Source organism: Camelus dromedarius, chromosome 7 (assembly GCF_036321535.1).
Source record: "Camelus dromedarius isolate mCamDro1 chromosome 7, mCamDro1.pat, whole genome shotgun sequence".
Classification (NCBI taxonomy): Eukaryota; Metazoa; Chordata; class Mammalia; order Artiodactyla; family Camelidae; genus Camelus; species Camelus dromedarius.
The window spans coordinates 64017029-64041834 of NC_087442.1; the positions used below are offsets into that span (position 1 = coordinate 64017029).

Genomic DNA, 24806 nt, shown 5'->3' on the forward strand with positions numbered 1-24806 from the left:
GTAGTGCTTTTCAGAAACAAGAAAAAGCACCTGTCCACTTTTATTTAGGTTGAGATAGATTCTGGGCCACTGTATATAATATCTTTAGGTTCAGATAACAAAATGATAGAGTCTAAATTTATGACAGAATATTGAATAATAATTAAAATATCCCCATTGCAACTTAAATACTCTCACATTCAAAATATTGTACTCCCTTGAAGGAACTAAATGGAGTCCTCAGAAGAAAAGCTGAGCATTTGGCTTTAAAGTGAGTGCACTTTGCTTGCCTTATTCCAGCTGGAATACACCCAGTAATTATGCCTGGAAGTTGCAAGGCATTTTCCCCTGGAGAGCTTAAAGTGCTTTAAAAACATGGGATCCACCTTTACAATACCTCCAGGCAGCAGAGAGAAGCTTGGTACTCTCGAAAGCACAAAAAAGTTGAGGTGATTTTCCTGAAGTTACACCACTCAGAGTTAGGTGATTGCAGATGGGAATTTATACGTTTTGGCTCAGCACCTACATACCCTGAACCAGAAGATTTAAACAGGCCACTAGAAACTCTTAAGGGTGATTCAGCATGAGTCAAAATCTCTGAAGAAAGGCTGGCAAAGCCCCAGGATGTCAGACTCTTTGGCAGAATCACTGGTGGCCACAGGAAGCCTCAAAAGAATGGTTCTTTGCTTACTCAAAAGCAAGAGAGAGAGCCACATTAACACCCCGAAGATGTGTTCATATATCAGATATGCATTTGTAATGTGTTTACTTTTCTCAATTTGAAATAAAAGTCATCGGGTAAATTACTCATATAAAATTATAAAACAGATAAGTATTTTATACTTGATATATTATGTCAGATTCTCAGTTTGTATTTCACCTCTAATTCTCAGGTCATGCATAAGTATGTGATTAATTATGTGATTAATTAAGCCTCAGTGTGTCTGGCAAAGAAGCCAGTATCTGCCCTTGGCTCTGACTAGTTCAAAGAAATCCCTTTTCAGGATTAGAGTCTGAACTTGGCAACTGAGAATAGGTAATATACTTTCTTTTCCTGTGTTATCTTTTGATGTTATGTCTTTTCCTTAGTGCTTGCCCGATCAGCCAAGCCATTATAAGACAGTGAGAGCTGAACATTGGCAAAGGAAACATTACACACTTCTCCTGGCTATTAAATAAATTAAAAACCTGACAGACCTTCCGAAACTCCATTTACATCTTAAATCCTGGGACACTAGTCCACACAAAAACCTACACACACGTGTTTATAACAGCTTTATTCATAGTTACCAAAATTTGGAAGCAGCCAACATGTCCTTCAATAGCTAGATAGTTAAACAAACTGTGGTACATCCAGACAACAGAATATCATTCAGCGATTTTAAAAAATGAACTATCAAGCCACAAAAAGACATGGAAAAACTTTAATGCATATTGGTAAGTGAAAGAAACTGATCTAGAAAGGCTACATGCTGTAGAAGTTCCAACTACATGACATTCTGGAAAAAGCAAACCTATGGAGACAGTAAAAAGATCAGTGGTTGCCAGGGGTTCAGAGGAAGGGGAGAAGGGATGAATAGGTGGTGCACAGAGAATTTTTAGGGCAGTGAAACAGTTTGATAACATAATGGTGAATACATGTCATTCTACATTTGTCAAAACCCATAGAATGTGTAACATCAAGAGTGAACCCTAATGTAAAGTCTGGACTTTAGTTAATAATAATGAATTAACATTGGGTCATCAATTGTAATAAAAGTAAATAAATAAATGAAGCAAGATATTACTAATAGAGGAAATTGCCAGAGGGGAGGAGTGGAGAGAGGTAACAGGAGAACTATTTTCTGTAAATTTGAAGTTGTTTAAAAAAAAAGTCTATTAATTAAAAAAAAAAAAAAAAAAAAAGCCTGATAGACCTTCCCAAATTTCACATGCACCTTAAATTCAGGGACCCAGATACAGAATTCTATTTGATTGACAACTCTTATGGTGAAATTAGCTTTTTAGTGAACATGATGAGTCCTAAAAACCACACTTCTGGTTACCTTTTTCAATTTAAGTATAGCTGACTTACAATGTGGTGTTAGTTTCGAGTGTACAGCAAAGTGATTCAGTTGTACATATCTGTATATATTCTTTTTCAGACTCTTTTCCATTACAGATTATTTCAAGATACTAGTTACTTTTTAAAAAAGATTTTATATCCTCCTTGATGTCATCTTATTAAATTAAATAAAGATGAGTTTTTCAAAATTCTGGGCAGTGGACAAAGCCAACACACAGGTAGAAAGAATAAGCAACCAGTTTGTGAGTTGCTGGCCACATTTCACATTGAATAATCAACTAATTTCATGTGCTAGATTGTCTCTTCAGTCACTCTGCTTCCCAAATCCATTACAAGTTTTCATTACTATTAATCAAATTTTAACCTATACTATAAGTTCTCTGAGGGCAGGGGCCATGTCCTAGCCATTTCTTGTCCTCGATGCCGAACATGCTGAGAAATGACAGACTTGGGAAGGCAGGGAGAAAGGAAGGAGTGCCTTAAAAGTATCTGTCCATGACAGTTTTACAGGAAATCCATGATACACTCAAACTGGGCTTAAACATTCAAACTGAGTTTGATCGAGAGACAGCTTTTAAAGTTGGCACAGGGTTAGTGCTACGTTACCCACTCTGAGCTGGAAGGGTCTGGGGTGAGAGTCATTCCTGGAATTTAGACACACACACACACACACACACACACACACACACACACACACACACACACACACACACACACACACGAGCAAGGCAGGAAGCAGGGGACGAAGGGAGAGGTAAGGAGCCAACAGGCCAGGACCCAGGGAGAAGAGCTGTAGGAATAAAACACCCAACATCACTCTCGACCTGCCCTCAGATTTTCTGATATCTTGCCATTGGCTGAATCTGGAAGCAGAAGGGCAGGGGTGTTCACTCCTGTGATCCACACAGGTCAGCCACCCAGGGTCCAGAGCAGGCTGGAGAGGACAGAGGCAAGATCCAAGGGAGTAAACTGAAATATCCAGTACATTTCAAAACACACATGCATAAGGGAAGGAGGGTTAGTTCAGTGGTAGAGTGCATGCTTAGCATGCACAAGGTCCTGGGTTCAATCCCCAGTACCTCCATTAAAAATAAATAAACAAATAAACATAATTACCTCCTCCCCAAAAATAAAAATAAATGAAATGATAAAAAATAAGAGGAAAAAAAGCTGAAATATTTTTTAAGCTAAAAAAAAAACAACACACACATGCATACAAGTATGATCCAAGTGCACCCAACCTCTGCTTCTACCTGTTAAGAGTCTTTAGACTCAGACCAACCTAGGGTTCAAATCCTAACTTCTGTCACTTTGGAGATAAGGATCTTCATCCACGGTCAAGTGATTTAACCTCTAAGCCTCAGATTCGCCACTTGCAATACAGGACTAACTAGAGGAACTGCTTGAGAATTTTAAGGATTAAATGAGAAAACATAAAATGCCTGGTGGCTGTGTACAGGAAGCACTGTTATTATATGCCCCACAGCACACACTTAAGTAGTTTCTATCACATCATCTTACACTTATTTAGGTCCCTTAGCTGTTTAATGTATGTGTTTCTCTTTCCCCAGGTACACAGTATCATCTTTCAAGACAGGCAAGAGCTGGGTCGTTTTACTGCCCTGCTATCCCCCGATGCACCTACCTGATAGACTGCTGGGTAAACAGGGCAACAAGATAAATATTTACTGAATAAAAACACCACAGAACCCCTCCAATAAAAGTCGAAAGGCTTAATTAATTTATTAATCTGTAGAACAGAAGTGTCACTAACGAAATCACTAGCTGTTTCCTCTGGTCTATAAAGTGCTCACTTGATTCATAAATTGATATACCTTTTTAGCAAGTGCTTCAAATTTTAATATATACAAACTCTGAATTATTCCAATTGGGGATAATAGGAAAAAGAGGGAACTGGAGGTGGGAAGAGAAAAGGAAAATTAAAGCAGATGGCAGAGTAGGAGTGAAAGTCTTGGGAAAAATAAAGGCAGATGAGGGGAGATAAGCTCAGGTCCCGCAGTTCCCACTGGTGGTCAGTGTCTATGAGGATGGAGGCCACTAAGAGGTGTGTAGAAAAGGCTCAAACAGCAGGTGCTCAGGCAGGATCTGGTAGAGGCAAGGATATTCAGTGGATATCCCTTTGTACTGGGAAGTACTGGGTTTAAATAGATTAAATGAAATGACTCAGGCATCTCAGGTAACCTGCAATGGTAAGACCATTACAGAGACAAGGAAGTAGAATGCCTCATAAGCCAGATCCACAAAATGAAGTCAACCTCAATAAACCACCAGAAAAACACTAAACATGTGGACAAAGAACCAGATGAAGAAAAAGTGGCCTCCAGCTATGACTCTACAAGAAGGAAAACAACCACAAACAGGTCACAACAATTGTGAGGAATGACGTATCTAGAAACCTCAGTGACTCTTTTAGTCAGTTGGAATGCCAAAACATCAGGTATTTTAAATGGCAGACATTTAATACAAGAAATTGAATACATAGGTATTGAAGCACTGAAAAAGAAAAAAGAAGACACAGAGATAACCTTGATATTAGTCACTGCTAGAAGCAGCCACAACCTTAGGGCTGAAGAAACAAAAGGGAAGATGTGGGGTTACCTGAACCAGGTGCACCCAGGAGGAACTGGTAATAGGACTCAAAGTAAGGTGGCGGGAACAGGAAGCACACAGTATAATTGACACTTGGACCTTGTTGGGGCCATAGTAAAGTTGATGCCAAGAATTCCTAAGGAAACTCCAGACTAGAGCTGGCCACAGGAGAAACGCTGACAGGAGCTGAAAACAGCAAAGTCCTTGTTCTCCCTTTCTCGTACATTTCAATCTCCCACCAACCTCTCCTACTGCCAGAAACCAACAGGAAGCCAGCTGGCAAGGGAATCTGGGAAATGGATTTTGCGGAGTTCCAGCCCCAGCCTCACAAAACAACATAGAAAATGGTGGGCTTGAAGCTGAAACCACAAAGAAATAGCCAGCACAGTCTGATATCCACATTTTGCCTATTAGGTTTCAAGTTCCTTGACTGAAAAATCTCCAATATTGGTTTTCCAGGAACCTCACCCTGATTTTTGGAAAACTACTGAATGTCATGAAGCTTTTCTAACTAAAAACAAGTTGGAATATTTCAGTAAAATTCCTTTCCTCTGTCAAGATTATAAATCTATTTCCTATTCATTTGGGCCAGAAATTTCATAGGAGAAAGTATAAAGAAATAGTTATAATCAGAACACTAGCCAAATATAACTGTCTTCCAACAAAAGAAAGTTCTTAATAGACTCCTAGCACTTCCAAAATCTGAGTAACTCCTAATTCTACACAAAGAGTTGGCCTCTGTACTGGGATAACATTTGGGGGCCCTGAGAACAATGCATGCATTTTGTTTTGCATTTTGTTAAGAGAGATCTGAGTTTAGGGGTCAGAAGGTGAGGGGTCATTCTCCAAGAAAGCCCCCTGTGATCCCTGCCTTCCAGAACCCACATTCATGTGTAGTCCTCTCCCATACTGAATATGGCTGACCTGTGTAACCACAAGGAAACTGCAAAAGAGACCATGCATGACTTCTGAGTCAGAAAAGATACTGTAGCTTTCATCTTGCTTTCTCTCCAATTATTCACTCTGGGAGAAGCTAGCCACCAGAATGTGAGGACATTCTCTGCACCTCCACAGAGATATTTATATGGCAACTAAGGCCTTCTGCCAACAGCTGTGGTGGTGAGCCATGGGGTAAACATACCCCAGGCCCAGTCGAGCCTTCAGATGATGACAGCTCCAACATCTCAACTACAACCTCTGAGACACCCAGAGCCAGGACCACCCAGCAAGGCTGCTCCCAAATTCCTGACCAACCTCCTGTGGCTCTGTGAGGTAATAGATGTTTATTGTTGTTTTAAGGCATTAAGTTTTATAACTTATTACGAAGCAACAGATAACTAGCATACCCTCAAAAAGCCCTCCCCGGGCTCTCATATATTCTCTCATTCCTTAGTCAACGGACAAGGTTCACTTCACATGCACTGCTCCTGGTCCCCTGATTGGCCCTGAAAGAATCTTTAGCTTCATTAATGTGGTTTATTTAAAGAGTCCAGTTGCTCCCACCCTCTCTAGCCTACTACTCTTTTAACATATCTTGAATTTTCTGTCAACTAAGCCAACAGAGGAATTAGATGCCCATGAGGTTTTAAGCCTCTTTAATACTGGAAGCATTCAAGCAGACGATCAAATGTTATAAAGTACTTCTTACACCAACTGGATGATGACCTACAAGGTTTATAATCACACTAAGAAGGTTCTAAGACACAAGTCTCTGGGTATCCCCTTCAAAACTGTGCAGTAATTCTCATCAGGTATAACTAAGTACTGAAAGTAGCCTGGAGTTCACAGGGGAAAAAAAAAAGAATTAAAATGGCTCATAACTCACAAACATAGAAAACAATCTAACTGTTACCAAAAGAGAAAGGCGGGGAGAGGAGGAATAAACATGGAATTTGGGATTAAACAGACACACACTACTATATATAAAATAGACAAACAACAAGGACCAACTGCATAGCACAGGGAACTATATTCATGATCTTATAATAACCTATAGTGGAAAAGAATCTGAAAAAAGAATATATATTTTTCCAAATATATATGTATAACTGAATCATTTTGCTATATACCTGAAACATCGTTAATCAACTATACTTCAATAAAAAAATTAAAATTTTTAAAAATGGATCATAAACTTAAAAAGAAAAGATGTACAGCCTAACTAATAAAGTAATGCAAATTTAAAGAAACTAGTAAAGCATTAATTTTCATGTGCCAGATTGGGAAAATCTGCGTTTCAGAAAACACATCAGGGCAAAGGGTGGAGAAACAGACAATGTGGGTGGGGGTGTGAATCAGTGCATTCTCTTTGAAAGGCAATTTGGGCAATATATATTAAAATTTTAACTGCCCATAGCCCACATGACACAGCACTTCGAGCTGTGAACAAAATGATCCATTCTCTTCTGTAAGGACAAAATCCTATAAATGATCTAAATGTTCACCAATTTTTTAAATCGGTAAATAGATTGTGGTGCAACTATACAATGAATAGCATGCACTCTATGAACCGAATAAGCTGTATCTATATATGGACTGATATGAAACACCCTCAAGATACATTGTCAGGAAGAAAAACAAGATATGTCCTATTAGTATAAAACTGGTGGAAGACCTATAAGCATAGAAAATGTCTGGAAGAAGTTTTTTCCTTTTTTTTTTTTAATTGAAGTATAATCAGTTATGATGTGTCAATTTCTGGTGTACAGTATAATGTACCAGTTATGCATATATATGTGTGTGTGTGTGTGTGTGTGTGTGTATATATACACATATAATCGTTTTCATATTCTTTGTCATTAAAGGTTATTACAAGATATTGAACATAGTTTCCTGTGCTATACAAAAGAAATTTATTTTTTAATCTATGCTTATATATAGTGTTAACCTTTGCAAATCTCAAACACTCAAATTTATCCCTTCCTACTCCCTGTCCCCCAGGAACCAAAAAATTGTTTTCTACGTCTGCGAGTCTGTTTCTGTTTTGTAGATGAGTTCAAGATGGAAGGAGTTTTAAAATGCTGTTCTTAGTTGTCACTAAGAAGAGGTGCTAGGGACTTGGGAGGAGGAAATCTTTTTATGGGATGCTCTTCTGTACTGTATGCATACACTTTATTTTTTATTTTTTTTAAGTAGGGAAAAAAGCTTAATGCAGAAAGAAGAAAAAAAGGAAAAAAATAAAGGTTAAGTGATAGCTACTTTCTAACTAATTTATAATGCAGTCCATCAAAGTAGCCAGGGGCTGTCTTTGGGCTTAAGACACTCACACGCACATTCAACTGTTAAAAATCATCTTTGAGAGAATAAAGGTCCTTCGCACTGTCAGTGTGCCTCTCACTAAATGGGGGACGAGAGCTCTCTGGTCATCTTAATGTAAACCACTAACTCAATGACTAGAGGCGTCCATGAGATGAACATCTTCTGATCCTAAGCTTTGTAAATCATGAAATATAATAGAATTGCCTTTCTTTGAATGTTTAGGCAAGGAGTGGCAAGTTTAAAGAAATCAAAAGAAGTCCGCATTCATTTTATTAACTGGGGGGAGTTATCCAGAGCACTCAACTGCTGTCAAAACGCTGGCTGCCCCCACGACCACCTCTACCCATAAACGTCAGGCACGATTTTCTTCTCCACTGACCAAACCCTTGCTGGGACAAAGTGAGCACTTCCCAGATCAATGATCTGCTTAAAAGAAGCCTAGTAAGTGGTGGTTAATTATTCTCAGGGTGTGTGACACAGCAGGGACACTGCATTCAAAACGAACATTCTTTTTCTCTTTGGGCCAATATGCTAAAGAGGAGAACTTCCCGTCTTAAAATGGGCTTGTATTTGCTGAGAGATGAGGGCACTTTGTTCATCTAACGTAAAGAAACTATAGCTGTCTAAAAACAGTCATTTAAGTGTTATCAAATATGTGCTATGACCTATTAAAAAAGAAAGAAAATACCCAGAATTTTCCTAAAAAATTATTCAAGCAACGCTATCATGAAACCAGACTGAAGCCTCCCCCAAACAATTTTACCAACACCTTCACCCAGGTGGTCAGCTTCTTTTTCAGTTCAAACCTGGCAAATGTCTAGAATTCTAAAACTTCATTTGAGTTACAGAAAAAAAGGGGGGAAAACTGTAGAACCACTTTTAACCAGTCTCTTTGGAGATTTTAAATCATTTTAAGGTTTAAAGAAAAACCATTCTTTTAGTAATTGGAAACAAAATGAAGTTGAAGACTGATAAACTGTTGACCAAGCGTAGGCCCAAAGTTAGTTTCTATAATCAAAACACTAATACCTGAAAAAGCTGAGGGCTTATTTATCAAGAAAAGGCCAAGTGCCCAACGTCATGTTATGCAGAGAATCTTCCAACTATAATAATTTGTGAAGATATATATATATGTTGAAAATGACACAAGTAACCCCTAATCTCCAGATCTCTGTACAATGTAAATTTATTAAGATCAGGACCCTCATCCCTTCCTACAAAATGCCTGCCACATACATGCTCTCACCAAAATCAAAGGAGCTTATTTTTATAAAGGCAACTACTTTCATTTCTTAGAGTCAAGATGTCTAAAGTTCATAACTTTCCACCTCGTGGGTTTTGCCTAATCTTTATGCAAAAATAAAGCTAATTCAATTGAATTTTTCAAAGTAACATAAACTTTTAGTCTCATTACATTTTAAAATTCAATAAATTGTGGTAAGTATCCATGCTCAACAAATATTTAGGTACACTGTAAATTAAATAGGCCTTTGGTAGCCAATGCAGAGATCTCATGACCAGTCTGGGCTGTACTGCCCAAGTGGGTGCCCAAAGAATGGTGCTCCACAGAGAATCACTGAGGGCACCCCTAGGAAGTGATCTAAGAAAAATGAGGGTAAAGTTAAACAGCTTTCTTCACTGAAGAATTTCTCAGAGACTTGAATATTAAATGTGCATCCACCAAACAGAGGAGGTAAGTTTCCCAAGCCTACGTGAGCAGGAAACACTCTGTAATCTACGTGCGGTTATTGTTGGGTCTTTTTCCCCTTAACATACACTACATAAAGCTATTTCCTCAACTTGGACATAAGCTCAACAGGGATTCACAGATTTCTTTCCCAGCACTGAGACCTGAGACAAGTTATTTAATCATCAGATTCCCCACCTGTAAAGTGGAAATAAATATGTGACTTAACTCATACTTTGCTGTAAGGAAATCAAAAACTAACATATATAAATCAATCAATAATTGTTTTGATTATTATTATTATCATCATTATTCCTGTTTTAGACTGCTTGGACCACCATAAGAAAATACCAAAGACTGGTTGGCCTAAACAACAGAAATGTATTGTCTCGCAGCTCTGGAGGCTGGAAAGTCCAAGACCAACATCCGGCAGAGTTCAATTTCCAGTGAGGGCTCCCTTCCTAGCTTGCAGATGATCACCTTCTCATTGTGCCCTCACACAGTGGGGAGAGAGAGCAAGCTCTCTGGTGTCTCCTCTCAGTCTTATAAGGACACCAGTCCTACCAGATCAGGGCCTAACCTTATACCCTCATTTAACCTTAATTACTTCCATAAAGGCTCCACCTCCAAATATAGTCACATTGGAGGTTAAGGCTTCAGCACAGGAACTGGGGGAGGACACAATTCAATCCATAGCCAATTTCCCTTCCATTATATTTTGATTCTGTCACACCTTAGTATCTACTATATTACTGAAAGAATAAAAATCTCAGGCTGTTGAGATGTGAACAAGTTTGTCTCTTTACTGCTGCCACAGACCCATAGAGAATAAGGTTGCTGGTTTGGCAATCTGGGTCAAATAAATGAAGCCACCTGACCAGGAAAGATGGAAGGAAAAAGAGAGAGACAGAGAGAGAAATTGTGCTCTGGCTTCCTGACTCAACACTCAGAATAATATCAGGCTGTATAATCTATCATTAAGGGGTCAGACACGGAAAGAACTGGTGTGGGAAACATGGGCTCCACATGCACTTCACAACTCTTCTCACCACTTAGTGGGGAAGACATTTTCAGAAATGAGATTTTCCTGCTGCTGGATCAGTCAAATCCATAATCTTATGAATTAAGAAATTTCCACTGGTGCACATTTAAACAAGTAATCATAATTCTATGTGATAAGAATGTAAAAATTAAAAGTAATTATGATAAAGAGTCAAAAACAGACCAAAATAAAATGTTTGTCTTAAACATGACAAAAATTAATATTAATATTAATATTTGGGCGAGCGCGGCGTGCGGGTTCCAAGTCGCTGCAGGCGGCCTGGGCTGGCGGGGCCGCCGCTGCGCCCCCGGGGAGATGGCGATCCTGGGCTTGGAGGGCTGAGGCCGCCGGCCGCTGGAGGAGGCTCCGCAGCCGTGGCCGCCGGGAGCCGACAGCTTCGCGCCGGGTTTGTCTCCTCTCTAGACTATAAGCTCCTTGAAAGAAGGAATCGTGTCTTACTCAGCTTTATATCCACAGTGTCTAGAACAGTTTCTGGTACAGAGTTTAAGCTGAATTTTGGGACATGGCCACTGCTTCACCAAGGTCTGATACTAGTAATAGTAACCACAGTGGAAGGTTACAGCTACAGGTAACTGTTTCTAGTGCCAAACTAAAAAGAAAAAATAACTGGTTTGGAACAGCAATATATACAGAAGTAGTTGTAGATGGAGAAGGTAAGAAAACAGAAAAATCTAGTAGTTCTTCTAATCCAAAGTGGGATGAGCAGCTAACCGTAAATGTGACCCCACAGACCACGTTGGAGTTTCGAGTTTGGAGTCACCACACTTTAAAAGCAGATGCTTTATTAGGGAGAGCAACGACAGATCTGAAACAAGCACTCTTAGTACACAATAGAAAATTGGAAAGAATCAAAGAACAATTAAAACTTTTCTTGGAAACCAAGAATGGTGTAGTGCAAACTGGTGAATTAACCATTGTGCTCGATGGCCTGGTGATTGAGCAAGAAAACATAACAAACTGCAGCTCATTTCCAACCATAGAAATACAGCAAAATGGTGATGCCTTACATGAAAATGGAGAGCCTTCCGCAAGGACAACCACCACGTTGGCTGCTGAAGGGACTAATGGAATAGATAATCATGTACCTACAAACACTGTGGTACAAAACTCATGCTGTTCATACATAGTTAATGGAGACAACACACCTTCATCTCCACCTCAGGTTGCTGCCAGACCCCAAAACACACCAGCTCCAAAACAACTCACATCTGAGCCTACCAGCGACACTGGTAAGCATGGCTCTTTGTGACTCATTTAAATGAAGACTAAATTAAATTTTATGTAACTATACCTATACTTACTGTACAGTCTTTTAAAATCTTCCATTCTATGATAGAAATGTAAAGATTACAGTGCAATTTTTTCATAATAAAAAATATTAACATTTGAATGGAATACAAAGAATGGAAGCATACTAAAAATAAAAACAACTGCATGTACTAATGAACAAATAGGAAACACGAAGGAGCTGACAATTCTTCAGCCATAGGGAACCTCTGGGACCTCCTTGTCCACATCACAGCGTTTGGTGGCTGTGTCTATAATTCACTCTCTCCCTAGGATGCCCTCTCGTTGCCCTTCATCTTTCCTCCAGGCAAAGGCTGGTTCATCTTTCAAGCTGCACAAATATATAACCTCCCTCCTATACTGGTTCCATGTTCCTTCTCAAACTCCTTTTTATACTTTAATCAAAGAGCTCATTTTACCTACTAAAATTAATTATATCTCCATGAGATGTGGGATTTTTTTTTTTTTTTTTTTTTTTTTTAGTTCACAGGCTAAATAAGTCTTTCTCACCTTTGTATCTCCAGTATCTGGCACAAGTCCTGACACAGAGTGGGAATTCAGTAAACGCTCACCGAATAAAAAAAAAATGCTCATTATTGATGAGGTAATAATAGGTTTAAAACCAATTTATTTAGTCAAATAAACACAATTTAAAGGAACTTCGACTATGGTAGGGGCACATTACTCTTAACAAAAGAGTAAAATTTTATTTTAAATGATAAAAATTGGTTTAACCCTTCAGAAAAAAAAAAATGGCCATACCTATTAAAAATCTCAGCAACCTATTCATTCCTAACAGTCATGTAGAATTTTATCTAAGGTAAACAGCCGGGGTGGGGGGGGAACTAAAATGTATAGTAATTTTCATTCTTTAAGTCAAAAATATGAGACAGTCCTTATAGAGGAAGAGAATGAGCAAGGTATCCTGCATCAACTCAATGAAATAGAATGCAACCAAAAAACTGATCATTTAAGCCTACAGAAATATGGTGAAATTTTTTTTTCAGTTTTTAAGGTTACATCTGCAACAGTTCACCATGTTTATTTAAAGGATACAAATTATGCCATTTCTACCATATTGCTACCGCTGACATTTTAAAAATAGAACAATTATTTTTTAAACAGCTCTATTAAAGTATAATTCACATGCCATACAATTTAGTCATTTAAAGTGGCTTTTAATATATTCACAAAGTCGTGCAAATGGCAACACATAAATTTTAGGACATTTTCACTACCTCAAAGTGAAACTCCACACTCCTTAGCTGTGAGTTCCCAATCCTCTCATCACCCTCCTATCCAGCCTTAGGCAACCACCAAGCCACTTTCTGTATCTACAGATTTATCTATTTTGGAAATTTTGTATAAGTGGAACCACACAATACATAGTTCCTTGTGACTGACTTCTTTCTTTCAGCATGTTATCAAAGTTTATTCATGTTTCAGCATCTATCAATACTGCATTGCTTTTCATTAACTAATAGCATTCTATTGTATAGATACACCACATTTTATTTATCCATTCATCAGTCTATGGGCATTTGGATTGTTCTCACTGCTTGGCCATTAGGAACAATGCTGCAATGAACAGTCTGTGTGTGGACATATTTTCATTCCTCTTGGGTGTATACTGAGGAGTGGAATTACTGAATCATATCATAACTCTATGTTTAACTATTTGAGGAACCACAAACTGTTTTCAAAAGCAGCTGAATCACACCTTCACCAGCATTTGTAATTATTTTTCTTTTAGACATCCTAGTAGGTGTGAGGTTTTGACTTGCAGTTCTCTGACGGCTAATAATGTTGAGCATCTTTTCATATTTTTATTAGCCACCTGTATATCTTCTTTGGAGAAATGTCTTTTCAGACCCTTTGACAATTTTTAATAGGACTGTCATTTTGTTATTGAGTTGTATTAGTTCTTTATATATTCTGGATACTCACTCCTTAACAAACATATGATGTACCAAAATCTTCTTCCATTCTGTGGACTTTCTTTTCACTTTCTGAGCACTATTTTTTTTAATATGTCCGGAAAAGCTTAAATATGATGGAGATTTCATTCCCACCATACTCCATATAAAGCATACATGAACAGGACTAGGAAGATTTATATCATACCCTTTCTCATGGAAATGATATTTCATTCCTCTTTCCCTTCAGAATTTCACTCTAATATATTCATGTTTGAAAGTCTTTTACTGATTTATTAACACTCTATTGTACTTCCTTGCAACAAAAAGTTTCATACATACTTTAAATTTGTAAATGCCTTTGATTTCCTGTGACCACAAAACTCTAAGCGTTAATATTTTTCTTCTGGATTTAGTTATTGTAATTATTTCTATATTTTTATTTTTGTATTTTTATTACAATTATCTATAATTACACTATAATTATTAATAGGACATAGAAAGCATAATATTTACCATAATAAATAATCATTAAACATAAGGAATAAATTTCATTGGTAATGCACTCTTTAATAAAGTGGATGGGTCAAAATCCTTACCAAAATATTAGCAAATAGAACCCAACAACACATGAAACAGATTATACATCATGACCAAGTGGGGTTCATCCCAGGGACACAAGGCTGGTTCAACATACGCAAATCAATCAATGTAATACATCACATCAACAAGAGAAAGGACAAAAACCACATGATCATCTCAATCGATGCAGAAAAAGCATTTGATAAAATTCAACACCCGTTTATGATAAAAACTCTCGCCGAAGTGGGTATAGAGGGAACATATCTCAACATAATAAAAGCTATATATGACAAACCTACAGCCAGCATAGTACTCAACGGTGAAAAACTCAAAAGCTTCCCACTAAAATCTGGGACAAGACAAGGATGCCCACTATCACCACTCCTATTCAACATAGTCCTGGGAGTCCTAGCCACAGCATTCAGGCAAGAGAGAGAAATAAAAGGGATCCAAATTGGAAAAGAAGAGGTAAAAGTGTCACTATATAACGACGACATGTCACTATATATAGAAAACCCTAAAAGGTCCACACAAAAACTACTAGAGCTGATCAAAGAATTCAGCAGGGTAGCAGGTTACAAGATTAACGTTCAAAAATCAGTTGCATTTCTTTACACTAACAATGAATCAACAGAAAAAGAAAGTAAAGAAACAATCCCCTTTAAAATAACACCCAAAGTAATAAAATACCTAGGAATAAATCTAACCAAGGAGGAGAAAGAATTATACACAGAAAACTATAAACCATTGATGAAGGAAATTAAAGAAGACTTTAAAAAAATGGAAAGATATCCCATGCTCTTGGATTGAAGAATCAATATTGTTAAAATGGTCACACTGCCCAAGGCAATCTACAGATTTAATGCAATCCCTATCAAATTACCCAGGACATATTTCACAGAACTAGAACAAATCATAATAAAATTTATATGGAATCATCAAAGGCCTAGAATTGCCAAAGCAATACTGAAGAGAAAGAAAGAGGCTGGAGGAATAACTCTCCCAGACTTCAGACAATACTATAGAGCTACAGTCATCAAGACAGCATGGTATTGGTACAAAAACAGACATATAGACCAATGGAACAGAATAGAGAGCCCAGAAATGAACCCACAAACTTTTGGTCAACTCATCTTCGACAAAGGAGGCAAGAATATACAATGGAATAAAGACAGTCTCTTCAGCAAATGGTGTTGGGAAAACCGGACAGCAGCATGTAAAACAATGAAGCTAGAACACTCCCTTACACCATATACAAAAATCAACTCAAAATGTATCAAAGACTTAAACATAAGACAAGATACAATAAACCTCCTAGAAGAAAACATAGGCAAAACATTATCTGACATACATCTCAAAAATTTTCTCCTAGAAGAAATAAAAGCAAGAATAAACAAATGGGACCTAATGAAACTTACAAGCTTCTGCACAGCAAAGGAAACCATTAGTAAAACATAAAGACAACCTACGGAACGGGAAAAAATTTTTGCAAATGAAACCGACAAAGGCTTGATCTCCAGAATATATAAGCAGCTCATACGACTCAATAAGAAAAAAATAAACAACCCAATCCAAAAATGGGCAGAAGACCTAAACAACCAGTTCTCCAAGGAAAACATACAAATGATCAAAAGGCACATGAAAAAATGCTCAATATCACTAATTATCAGAGAAATGCAAATCAAAACTACAATGAGGTATCACCTCACACCAGTCAGAATGGCCGTCATTCAAAAATCCACAAATGACAAATGCTGGAGAGGCTGTGGAGAAAAGGGAACCCTCCTACACTGCTGGTGGGAATGCAGTTTGGTGCAGCCACTGTAAAAAAACAGTGTGGAGATTCCTCAAAAGACTAGGAATAGACTTACCGTATGACCCAGAAATCCCACTCCTGGGCTTATATCCAGAAGGAACCCTACTTCAGGATGACACCTGCACCCCAATGCTCATAGCAGCACTATTTACAATAGCCAAAACATGGAAACAGCCTAAATGTCCACCAAAAGGTGACTGGATAAAGAAGATGTGGTATATTTATACAATGGAATACTACTCAGCCATAAAAACTGACAACATAACGCCATTTGCAGCAACATGGATGCTCCTGGAGAATGTCATTCTAAATGAAGTAAGCCAGAAAGAGAAAGAAAAATACCATATGAGATCACTCATATAAGGAATCTAAAAAATAAAAACAACAACAACAACAACAACAACAACAAAGCGTAAATACAAAACAGAAATAGACTCACAGACATAGAATACAAACTTGTGGTTGCCAAGGGGGTGGAGGGTTGGAAGGGATAGATGGGATTTTAAAATTGTAGAATAGATAAACAAGATATACTGTATAGCACAGGGAAATATACACAAAATCTTATGGTAGCTCACAGAGAAAAAAATGTGACAATCAATATATATATGTTCATGTGTAACTGAAAAATTGTGCTGAACACTGGAATTTGACACAACATTGCAAAATGATTATAAATCAATAAAAAATGTTTAAAAAAATAAAATAAAGACCAAATTAAAAAAAAATAAAGTGGATGCGGTTGGAGAAAATTAAGAGGCACTAAAATTTGCCAGACATCAAAACTATGAACTGGTCCTTCATTTGATGATCAGGGCTTTGAAAACCTAGGCTCAACAGTAAGACTGTGGGTGGAGAATAGTGTTTTTTGTGAAACAAGAGAAGGCTATGGTAGAAGAAAAGGTGGGAAAAAAGATTCCACATGACGCCCAGACCATGTGTGTGTTTTCAGGAAGATCAATTTTCAGAAAGAACACATCAAAGTTACACATCAAAGTTAAGGATCTGGAAAGAGATTCCCTTAAAACCATCCAGGCTGACACACCTCTTGGAAAGCCTTCCTGTACTTCCCTAAGTGTACACGTTACCCAGTTGTGTGGCAGCTGCATCAGAGGGTCTTATACTCCTTTGGGTGACTGCTAATAACAAATACTTGTTATATTACACAGTCTCTATTTTCTAACACCTCTTTCTATACAGGATGGAAGTGGTACCTTAGATGGATAAAGTAGCTTGCTTTCTCCTGTATTTCATAATAAAATACGATGGGTCAAAGCAGTCAAGATAATTCACATAATAATCAAGAAGGTTTGTGTGAAGCAGTTGGTAAGAAGAAATCCAAATGCTGATAAATTTTATGTAATTTTCTGTCCTTTACTCTAAAGTTTGATGGCTTCAAATCACTTGCTACACTCGACAGCGATACACAAATAAGCCTAAAATAGCTACTTTTAAAAACAGACTTAAAGTTGACAAGAGCTTATGACTGGGTTAATATTGCTTACCCTCGTCTAAACGTCACTTTGACAAACTACATGTTTGTCTTGATGACATCTCCCCCTAGGCATATGGCGCTTCCATTAACTCCAGTGTTATCTTTGTAACAGGAGAATATGGCTCATTGTTTTCTGAATATTCATAATTTACAAGGCCTCTCTTTGGTCATGATTCATAACTGAGGGGAAAGATCCCTTCACAGATGCTATCTAGTGTGGGTTTTTTTTCAATTATTATTAATTTCAGGGAACAAACTGTTCTCTTTGAAGTAAACAGTTAAGTCATAATTCAGATTATTGCTGAAAATGTTACTTTATAAAGTATAACATAAAAAATGTTAGTCTAAATTTTATCATGGCAACCTTCGGCAACTGAGAGAAACTCTGCAAATATGAAATCATAGAAGAATATAAATTCACGATATTCAAAACCCACTCAGAAAGCATTTTTTAATAGCTCACCTTACATAAGACTCTATGATAGACACACGGAAGATAAACACACTTCAGCCCTTGATTCTGTCACCTAACTGGCATCACAAAATACACAAAGAATCTGAGGGTTATAAGGGGATTTGTGTCCCAAATATTTATCCCCAAACTTAGGTTGTCATAATTCAAAAACTTCCTCTGGAGAACTGACGACTTACAAAATAAGTTCCACAGTCAAATATTCCTCCCTATCTACCCTTCCTGCAGTGACACTAAAATTCAAACAAACCCACTACAAATCTTGCCAAATAGACAATATTTCATGAGATTAATTCAAGTCATTTTGGAAAACTGCTTGTCATATACAAGTCCACAGAAAATGAGGATCTCAGGATTCTCTTTATAATTAAAGATTTAAAAAGCTACAATTTTATAGATGCTTTAGAAGAGAATGAAATGATTACCAAATTCTTAAATTTTTATTTTTAGAAAAATAGAAGTCAATAAACAGGACCCTCTTTATGATTATACTTAAACAAAGGACAGCATATGTGTTATTACACAACTTTCAGGAATAATTATTCCCAAAAACCTTAACTGATTTCTTTTTCCTACTGATCAGCACATTTTTTTTTCTAATTAGTTGCAAAGAAAAACTTAGAATGAACTTTATTTTCATGATTATCAGTTACTTTCTAAAAGACCAAATTCCAATCAAACCTTATATGTATGTCAATCATGAAATGTTGATCTCTGTTATAAGTGGATTCACCTTCAGTGAACTTTTCCCAGTGCTAATTATCCTTGAGCCTCCCATTATCTTTCTAGTTCCAATTAATGAGCAACATTCTAGCCAGACCTAAGCCTACTCGAATGATCTGTGCTTGAAGGGGCTTTCTGCAGTAGAACCTGTTGCCATCTTTCTCCAACTCAGTCCCAGGAGCCTTTCCTGGCACCAAGTGTGTGCTGTGTACTCCTCTTTGGCCTTTGTGCATGGTGGCCCAGTCAAGCCAACTGCTGAGCAAGACACACATCTCCCCAGCCCATGAGTCTTAATGGATTTTGTTGTTAATCACTCTGGAATAGACAAATGTTAACTGTCAAAAAATTTTTACAATAGTGACCGCTGGTCTAAAAATCTTAAATTCTTCCTGGAAAGCTAAAACATACTCTCCTTTTATTTACTAGACAAATTTGAACTTTAACTCATAGGACAGCCTCACCGCCACGACCAGCACTCTCTACACCCTCTTCATGCCTACTCAGGTGGGCATGCTGCCTTTCTGAGGAGCTCCAGGCAAGAAGTCACCAAGTAAGGTAGGGCATTTTTCCACGTTCAGTCATTCACGAATCATTTGCTATTACTTTTACGATGCAGAGCAGCTAATGAATTCAGAGGCATTAAGTGAGCGGCTTGGAAAAAAAAGTCAAATCTTTGATACTTCCATAAGAACAGGGGTTCCCAACCCTATCAGACCAGCTTTTGGTAGCAAACCTTTGGAATCCACAGAGTGTATACACACAGAGGAATGGAGAAAACTGCAATATAAAGGCAAATAAAGGTGAGTAGCTTTTACTGTCTTTCATGTGTGTAAATTATGTGTATACATATTCTAAGATGCAAATAGGCATGACTACACTAAATGATTTAATTATGTAAAATGCTTGCAATGAATTTTAATGAGTATATTTGAATTTAAAAGAAGTAAAATTCATTCACTTGAGTATTTTCAACACTTTTTATTGGGTATTTTTAAATAAAAGCTATGTGTGTGTGTGTATACACATAAAGGTATATTCATAATCCTAATATTGCCCACAAATGTGTACAGGTACAATTCAAATACCAAGCACTGCTACAGGTCTTGGGATTTGCCAAAACGGTGGACATATCTTTGGAAAGTTACTAATAAATCCAAATACAACTTCTGAAGTATTTGGCAGTTACATTCCTGAAAATTTCAGAATATATTAAAACTGGGTCAAAGAAATTTTGGGTCTTTATATGCTAAATGGGGTTAGGTTTTTGGCTCAGGTAATCATAGAAAGGTTCTTTTTTTTTAACAACTGACTCTCCAATAGTGATATTCTAAGATTTTGCAGAATGCACATAATAAGCTTTCACATGGTTGGCTATTGCTCTGTATACTGCAAAATGTCTAGCACCTCCTGCTCTCCACCCACCAAACATCAGTGGGCACTCCATTCTTTTGGACAACTAAAGTCAGTTCCCACCAACTTTCAAAACACTCCGTGAAGAAGCAGTACCACTGCCACAGAGACCTGCTGAATAAAGCTGTCCTAGAAGTACTGGCTGAAAACAAAGAGGCACCAGACCTGGTGCCAAGTACTAGGGACAAAGTGGTGAAAAAACAGAGCTTGGACACAGTGGAGAAAATGACATTAAACAACTACCCAAGTAACTATGTCCCTACAATAGACTGAAAGTGCTATGAAAGAAAATTAATAAACTAGTAATTTAGATAAGGGGGTGGCATCAGACTAGAAGTTCGTGGATCAGTAAAAGTATCTCTTTTTTATTAACTTGGAGACTTAAGTTTGTCAGCTTTTTAATTTTGCCATGAAAGATCATTTTTTAAACAATAATAACTACCATTTACAATCACCATGGTAACAGAAGGCGGGAAAGAAGTTATTTCTGACTTTTTAAAAAACAGATAAAACACAAGAGTGCTTTTAGTGTAGTGGAAAACCTCACTCACTACATTATTATTTTTCTCTTTTTATTGCAGGCTGATAAAAACTTATCAAACATTGGCATTTTGCAATCACAGCACAAGATCCTTGCTGCTCCAAGTGTGCTCTGTGGACTGGCAACACCAGCATCACCAGAAGATTTTTGAGAAATGCAAAATCTCAGCCTCAGACTTACTGCATCAAAGTCTGTTAACGATACCCCCAGGTGACTCACCTCCAAGTTGAAGTTTGAGAAACACTAGACTACAGACCTTCCAATGACTGAAATTCAGCCATAATCATTTACTATGAAGATTTTTAAATGATCTTAATACTCGAGAACCTTAGTCTCAAAGAAGGTTAATTGAGGGAGTCCAGAAAAACAAGTGCACAAGATGAAACATAAAGCATCGTAAAGACCAACCATCTTTCACCTTTTAAACCTGATGACCTTGAACAGTAATGGGGGCCAGGGGCACAACGGAGTGTCAAGCACAAACAACTCACAGCCTTGCAGTAGACGGCAGAAGCATGAAACAGAGCTCCCCAGCTTCCATGTGAGAGAGAGAACACATCCTGGAGTGGTGCTAAACGCTGAGTCTTGGTCGGACTGCTAACTCTCACCATACAGGACAAAGCAGTTTTTATCACTAGCAGTCAATAAGTCAGCCAACTGTTTAGGTGACTCGACATGTGCTACATTTTAATTCACGTTTCAGGTTATTTTGTCCCACAATTGGTTTTCTAACAAAGGAAATCTCTCGAGATATACGTTAATTACTGGCAAAGACAGGAGGCACAGACTCAGGCCTATTTTCTAAGGCATTAAAGGAAAAATAATTGCCAGTACGGTGCAGTGCTTTTTCAAGACATACGAAAAGGTGCAGTGTAGACCTCTGCTGATCTATGAGGTAGCTGCCAGCTACATGTGGCTAGTGACTGAAATGTGGCAGTCCAAACTGAGACATGCTGTTAAGTAAAATATACACAAGAGAATTTTGAAAACTTAGTCGAAAAAAAAGTTAAATACCTCAATAATAATTTTATATTGACTACATGTCCAAATTATAATATTTTGATATACTGGGTTAAATAACATGCTAAAACTGAAGTCACCTACTAAAACTGATGTGACTACTAGAAAATTTTTCATTTTCTAATAAATTTTAACGTGGCTTGCATTATAGTTCTACTAGATACTATAGGCCTAGACGCTCATTAGACTTAGACATAAATAGATCTTAAATTTTTTTTAAAGTATGTAAATCGATAAATCCTAAATTCTTGAGAATAACTGCAGAAAAAGTGTATTTAGGAGGCAGCAAATTTTAAAAGGGACAGAAAGTGTTCAGCAGATCTTTTTATTTTAACAACTGCTGAGAGGAAAGCCCTTTCTGAAATCGGGGTCCCTGAATTTACATTCAAAGAAGAGAGACTTATCAAGTATTTAACAAAAACAGAGCAAGGGGAGGTGCTGATACAAACTGAAGTGCAATCCCAGTGGTGATGAGTTCTCTCAGGGTCCAGGAATGCAGAGGAGTGGAAAAAATAAACAGATTCCACTGACAATAGCCAATAATTTCCTGGCCAGAGCTACTCCAATAACTAAACCTTCCCACCTCTCAACTGGGGAAGGTAAAACCACAATCTCAAAACTTGACTAGATCCAGAAAGGTGCTACACGTGGAGCACCGCCAGGGGCTGACCCTGTGGAGCTGCAGAGATGAAACTGTAAGTGAAAGTGAACTCCCGGTTCTTCTTCCACAGTACAAAGAGAAACAGAAAAATTCCATGGGATTAAAAAGAAGACTCAAAACTTACTTTTTTAAATATGAAGACCTTACAGACCAGTGTCAAAACAGCATCCCCAACACTGGAAAATGGTGCTGGGTCGGTGAGTTTGGGAGTGAGGCTACGAATATGCAGCAAGCAAAGGAGCCGAAGCCATCTCCAATCTGGGCAGATTCCTCTCATTCCCGGCCCGGGAACAATCCCATCACTTAGGAAATCTGGATCTCTGCCAACACACTGCTTCTGCAGTCTGCTGGGGGATGGGTGAGGAGGGTGGAAATGTCTGGGCAGCTGGCTTTTATCACAAAGCCTTCTCTCTTCGAAAGGCTTATAATGAGTTTCCTAGACATGATATAACGCAGTATTTTAAGTGATTAACAGTACAAAAATATCACATTTAAAAAATAAATGTCCAAGGTATGAGGCCAATAACTACATAAATGCAGTCTGATGCAAATATTAAAATGTTACATTCTTGTGGTTTTTAAAATTCCTTTCATTAGGCTTAACCTCAGCAGATCCATACAGGAGAAAAAGAAACTAACATTTTGAGTCGTCATAGAGGCATCAGGTACTTCCCTATCTTATACCACTGAAAAACGACTCACTTTCGATAGGAATTTACTGTGAGGCATCCACGTAGGATCATGATCCTACCAACTCTATGACGCAGGTATGATTATTAGCCCCTGTTTCAAGAAGCATGAAGAGGTTAAAGTATCACACAACCAAGAAGTGTTGGAGCCTGGATGTGACTGCAGGTTTATGACACCAGGCAGATCAACACTAGCGTCCTGATTTCTGGCCCAGTTCACAAAACTGCCTCACAGCCTTTACTCTCAGATGAGGATACGGAGACTCAGGGGCTGGAGAGACGGTCGGATCACTGGAATAAAGGTGCTAAATGGTGGAACACGGGCTCGAATCCATATCTAACATTGAATTCTTCCCACAAGCGGCCTCCTGTTTCACCAAACCTTTGCCCCAGTTTGTAATGCTGTCACAAGTATTCTCTCCCTATTCCCAAGGGGATAGTTGCTAGCCACTTCTCCCTTCTTTTCTCTTAGCCAAACGGCCTACATTCCTAGTAAAGTTTGAGCTGTTGGCTCTTGAGGCATCTGAAAAATACAAAATAGGATTTATGCTCTTCACAGCTATGTCAGATGAAGTATTCAGACCTATAAATCTGTCACGGAATATGGAAAATAAAATACATTTATCTGAATGGACAAATTAGTGGGTGATTCATATTAATATTGCAACATAGAGAAAATTACCATTTTGAAATCCACATTACTGGAGCTCTTAGGTCACACACTGCCCCTGATTTGATCCTGAATGCAATGTCTTCAAATCTTGACTCTCTCAGGTGAAGCACAATAATGGGGTGAGGGTAGAAGAACAGGAAACCTCAGTTTCAGGCCCAGCTCCACCATGAGAACAGAGAACAGGTGGGGCACAGCACTCACTTTCTGGGAATGCAATTTTCCCCTCTCCAAAACAAGGATGAAAATATTTAGCCACTACTTCACAGAGTTGTTGCAAGAACTGACTGAAACAACATGTGAAACTGTTTTGTAAACTCTGAAGCCCTGCAAAACTGGCTGTGAATATGCGGTAACACTCCTGTCTGATATCAGGCAGCATGAGAAGGGGTTTCAGGACTTCTGATGACGGCAAAGTGGGAGACAGGGGTCTTTCCCTCTTCTCCTACATGCCCAGTAACTCACCCTCCAGGTGAAATTATCACTGGATTTTCAGGTTCAAGAGCTGCATTCTCATACAATGGTGAGAGATAATAATAAACTGACTTAAATAAAAGCCTTGAGAACTCCAGGAAGGCACATCATCACTGGAACCACCTTCCTAATCAGGTCTCCAAGGGACGCTGGATGCTCTAGAGGAGCTTTCACTGCTGGACCTTCCGATCAAGTGCAAGGTAGGTGGAGATTCTGCCTTACAATTACTTAAAAATGAATTGACATGCACAATGCTTAAGTGTTTTATCTTTTTAAAAAATAAACTGGAAAAAAGTTTAAGAAAACAAACCTAATACCTTAAAATCTAATGCTCTGAACATGTCAGATACTCCTTTTCAGATTTTTTATTTCCGTTCCTGGTGTCACA

At 38.0% G+C, this 24806-nt stretch overlaps 1 protein-coding gene across 4 annotated transcripts in view; it reads right to left on the minus strand.

Annotated features, from left to right (window-relative positions):
* CDK14 (cyclin dependent kinase 14) overlaps positions 1-24806 on the minus strand; it is a 555862-nt gene that overhangs the window by 436095 nt on the left and 94961 nt on the right. Inside the window, exon 1 of one of the 4 annotated variants that reach the window (XM_031454858.2) lies at positions 22710-22925. The exons of the other annotated variants lie outside the window; for them this stretch is intronic. Coding sequence (XP_031310718.2) covers positions 22710-22862 — 153 coding nt within the window. The 5' untranslated portion in view covers positions 22863-22925. Of the gene's footprint in view, positions 1-22709; positions 22926-24806 lie in introns of those variants that run through there. 4 annotated transcript variants of the gene reach the window in all.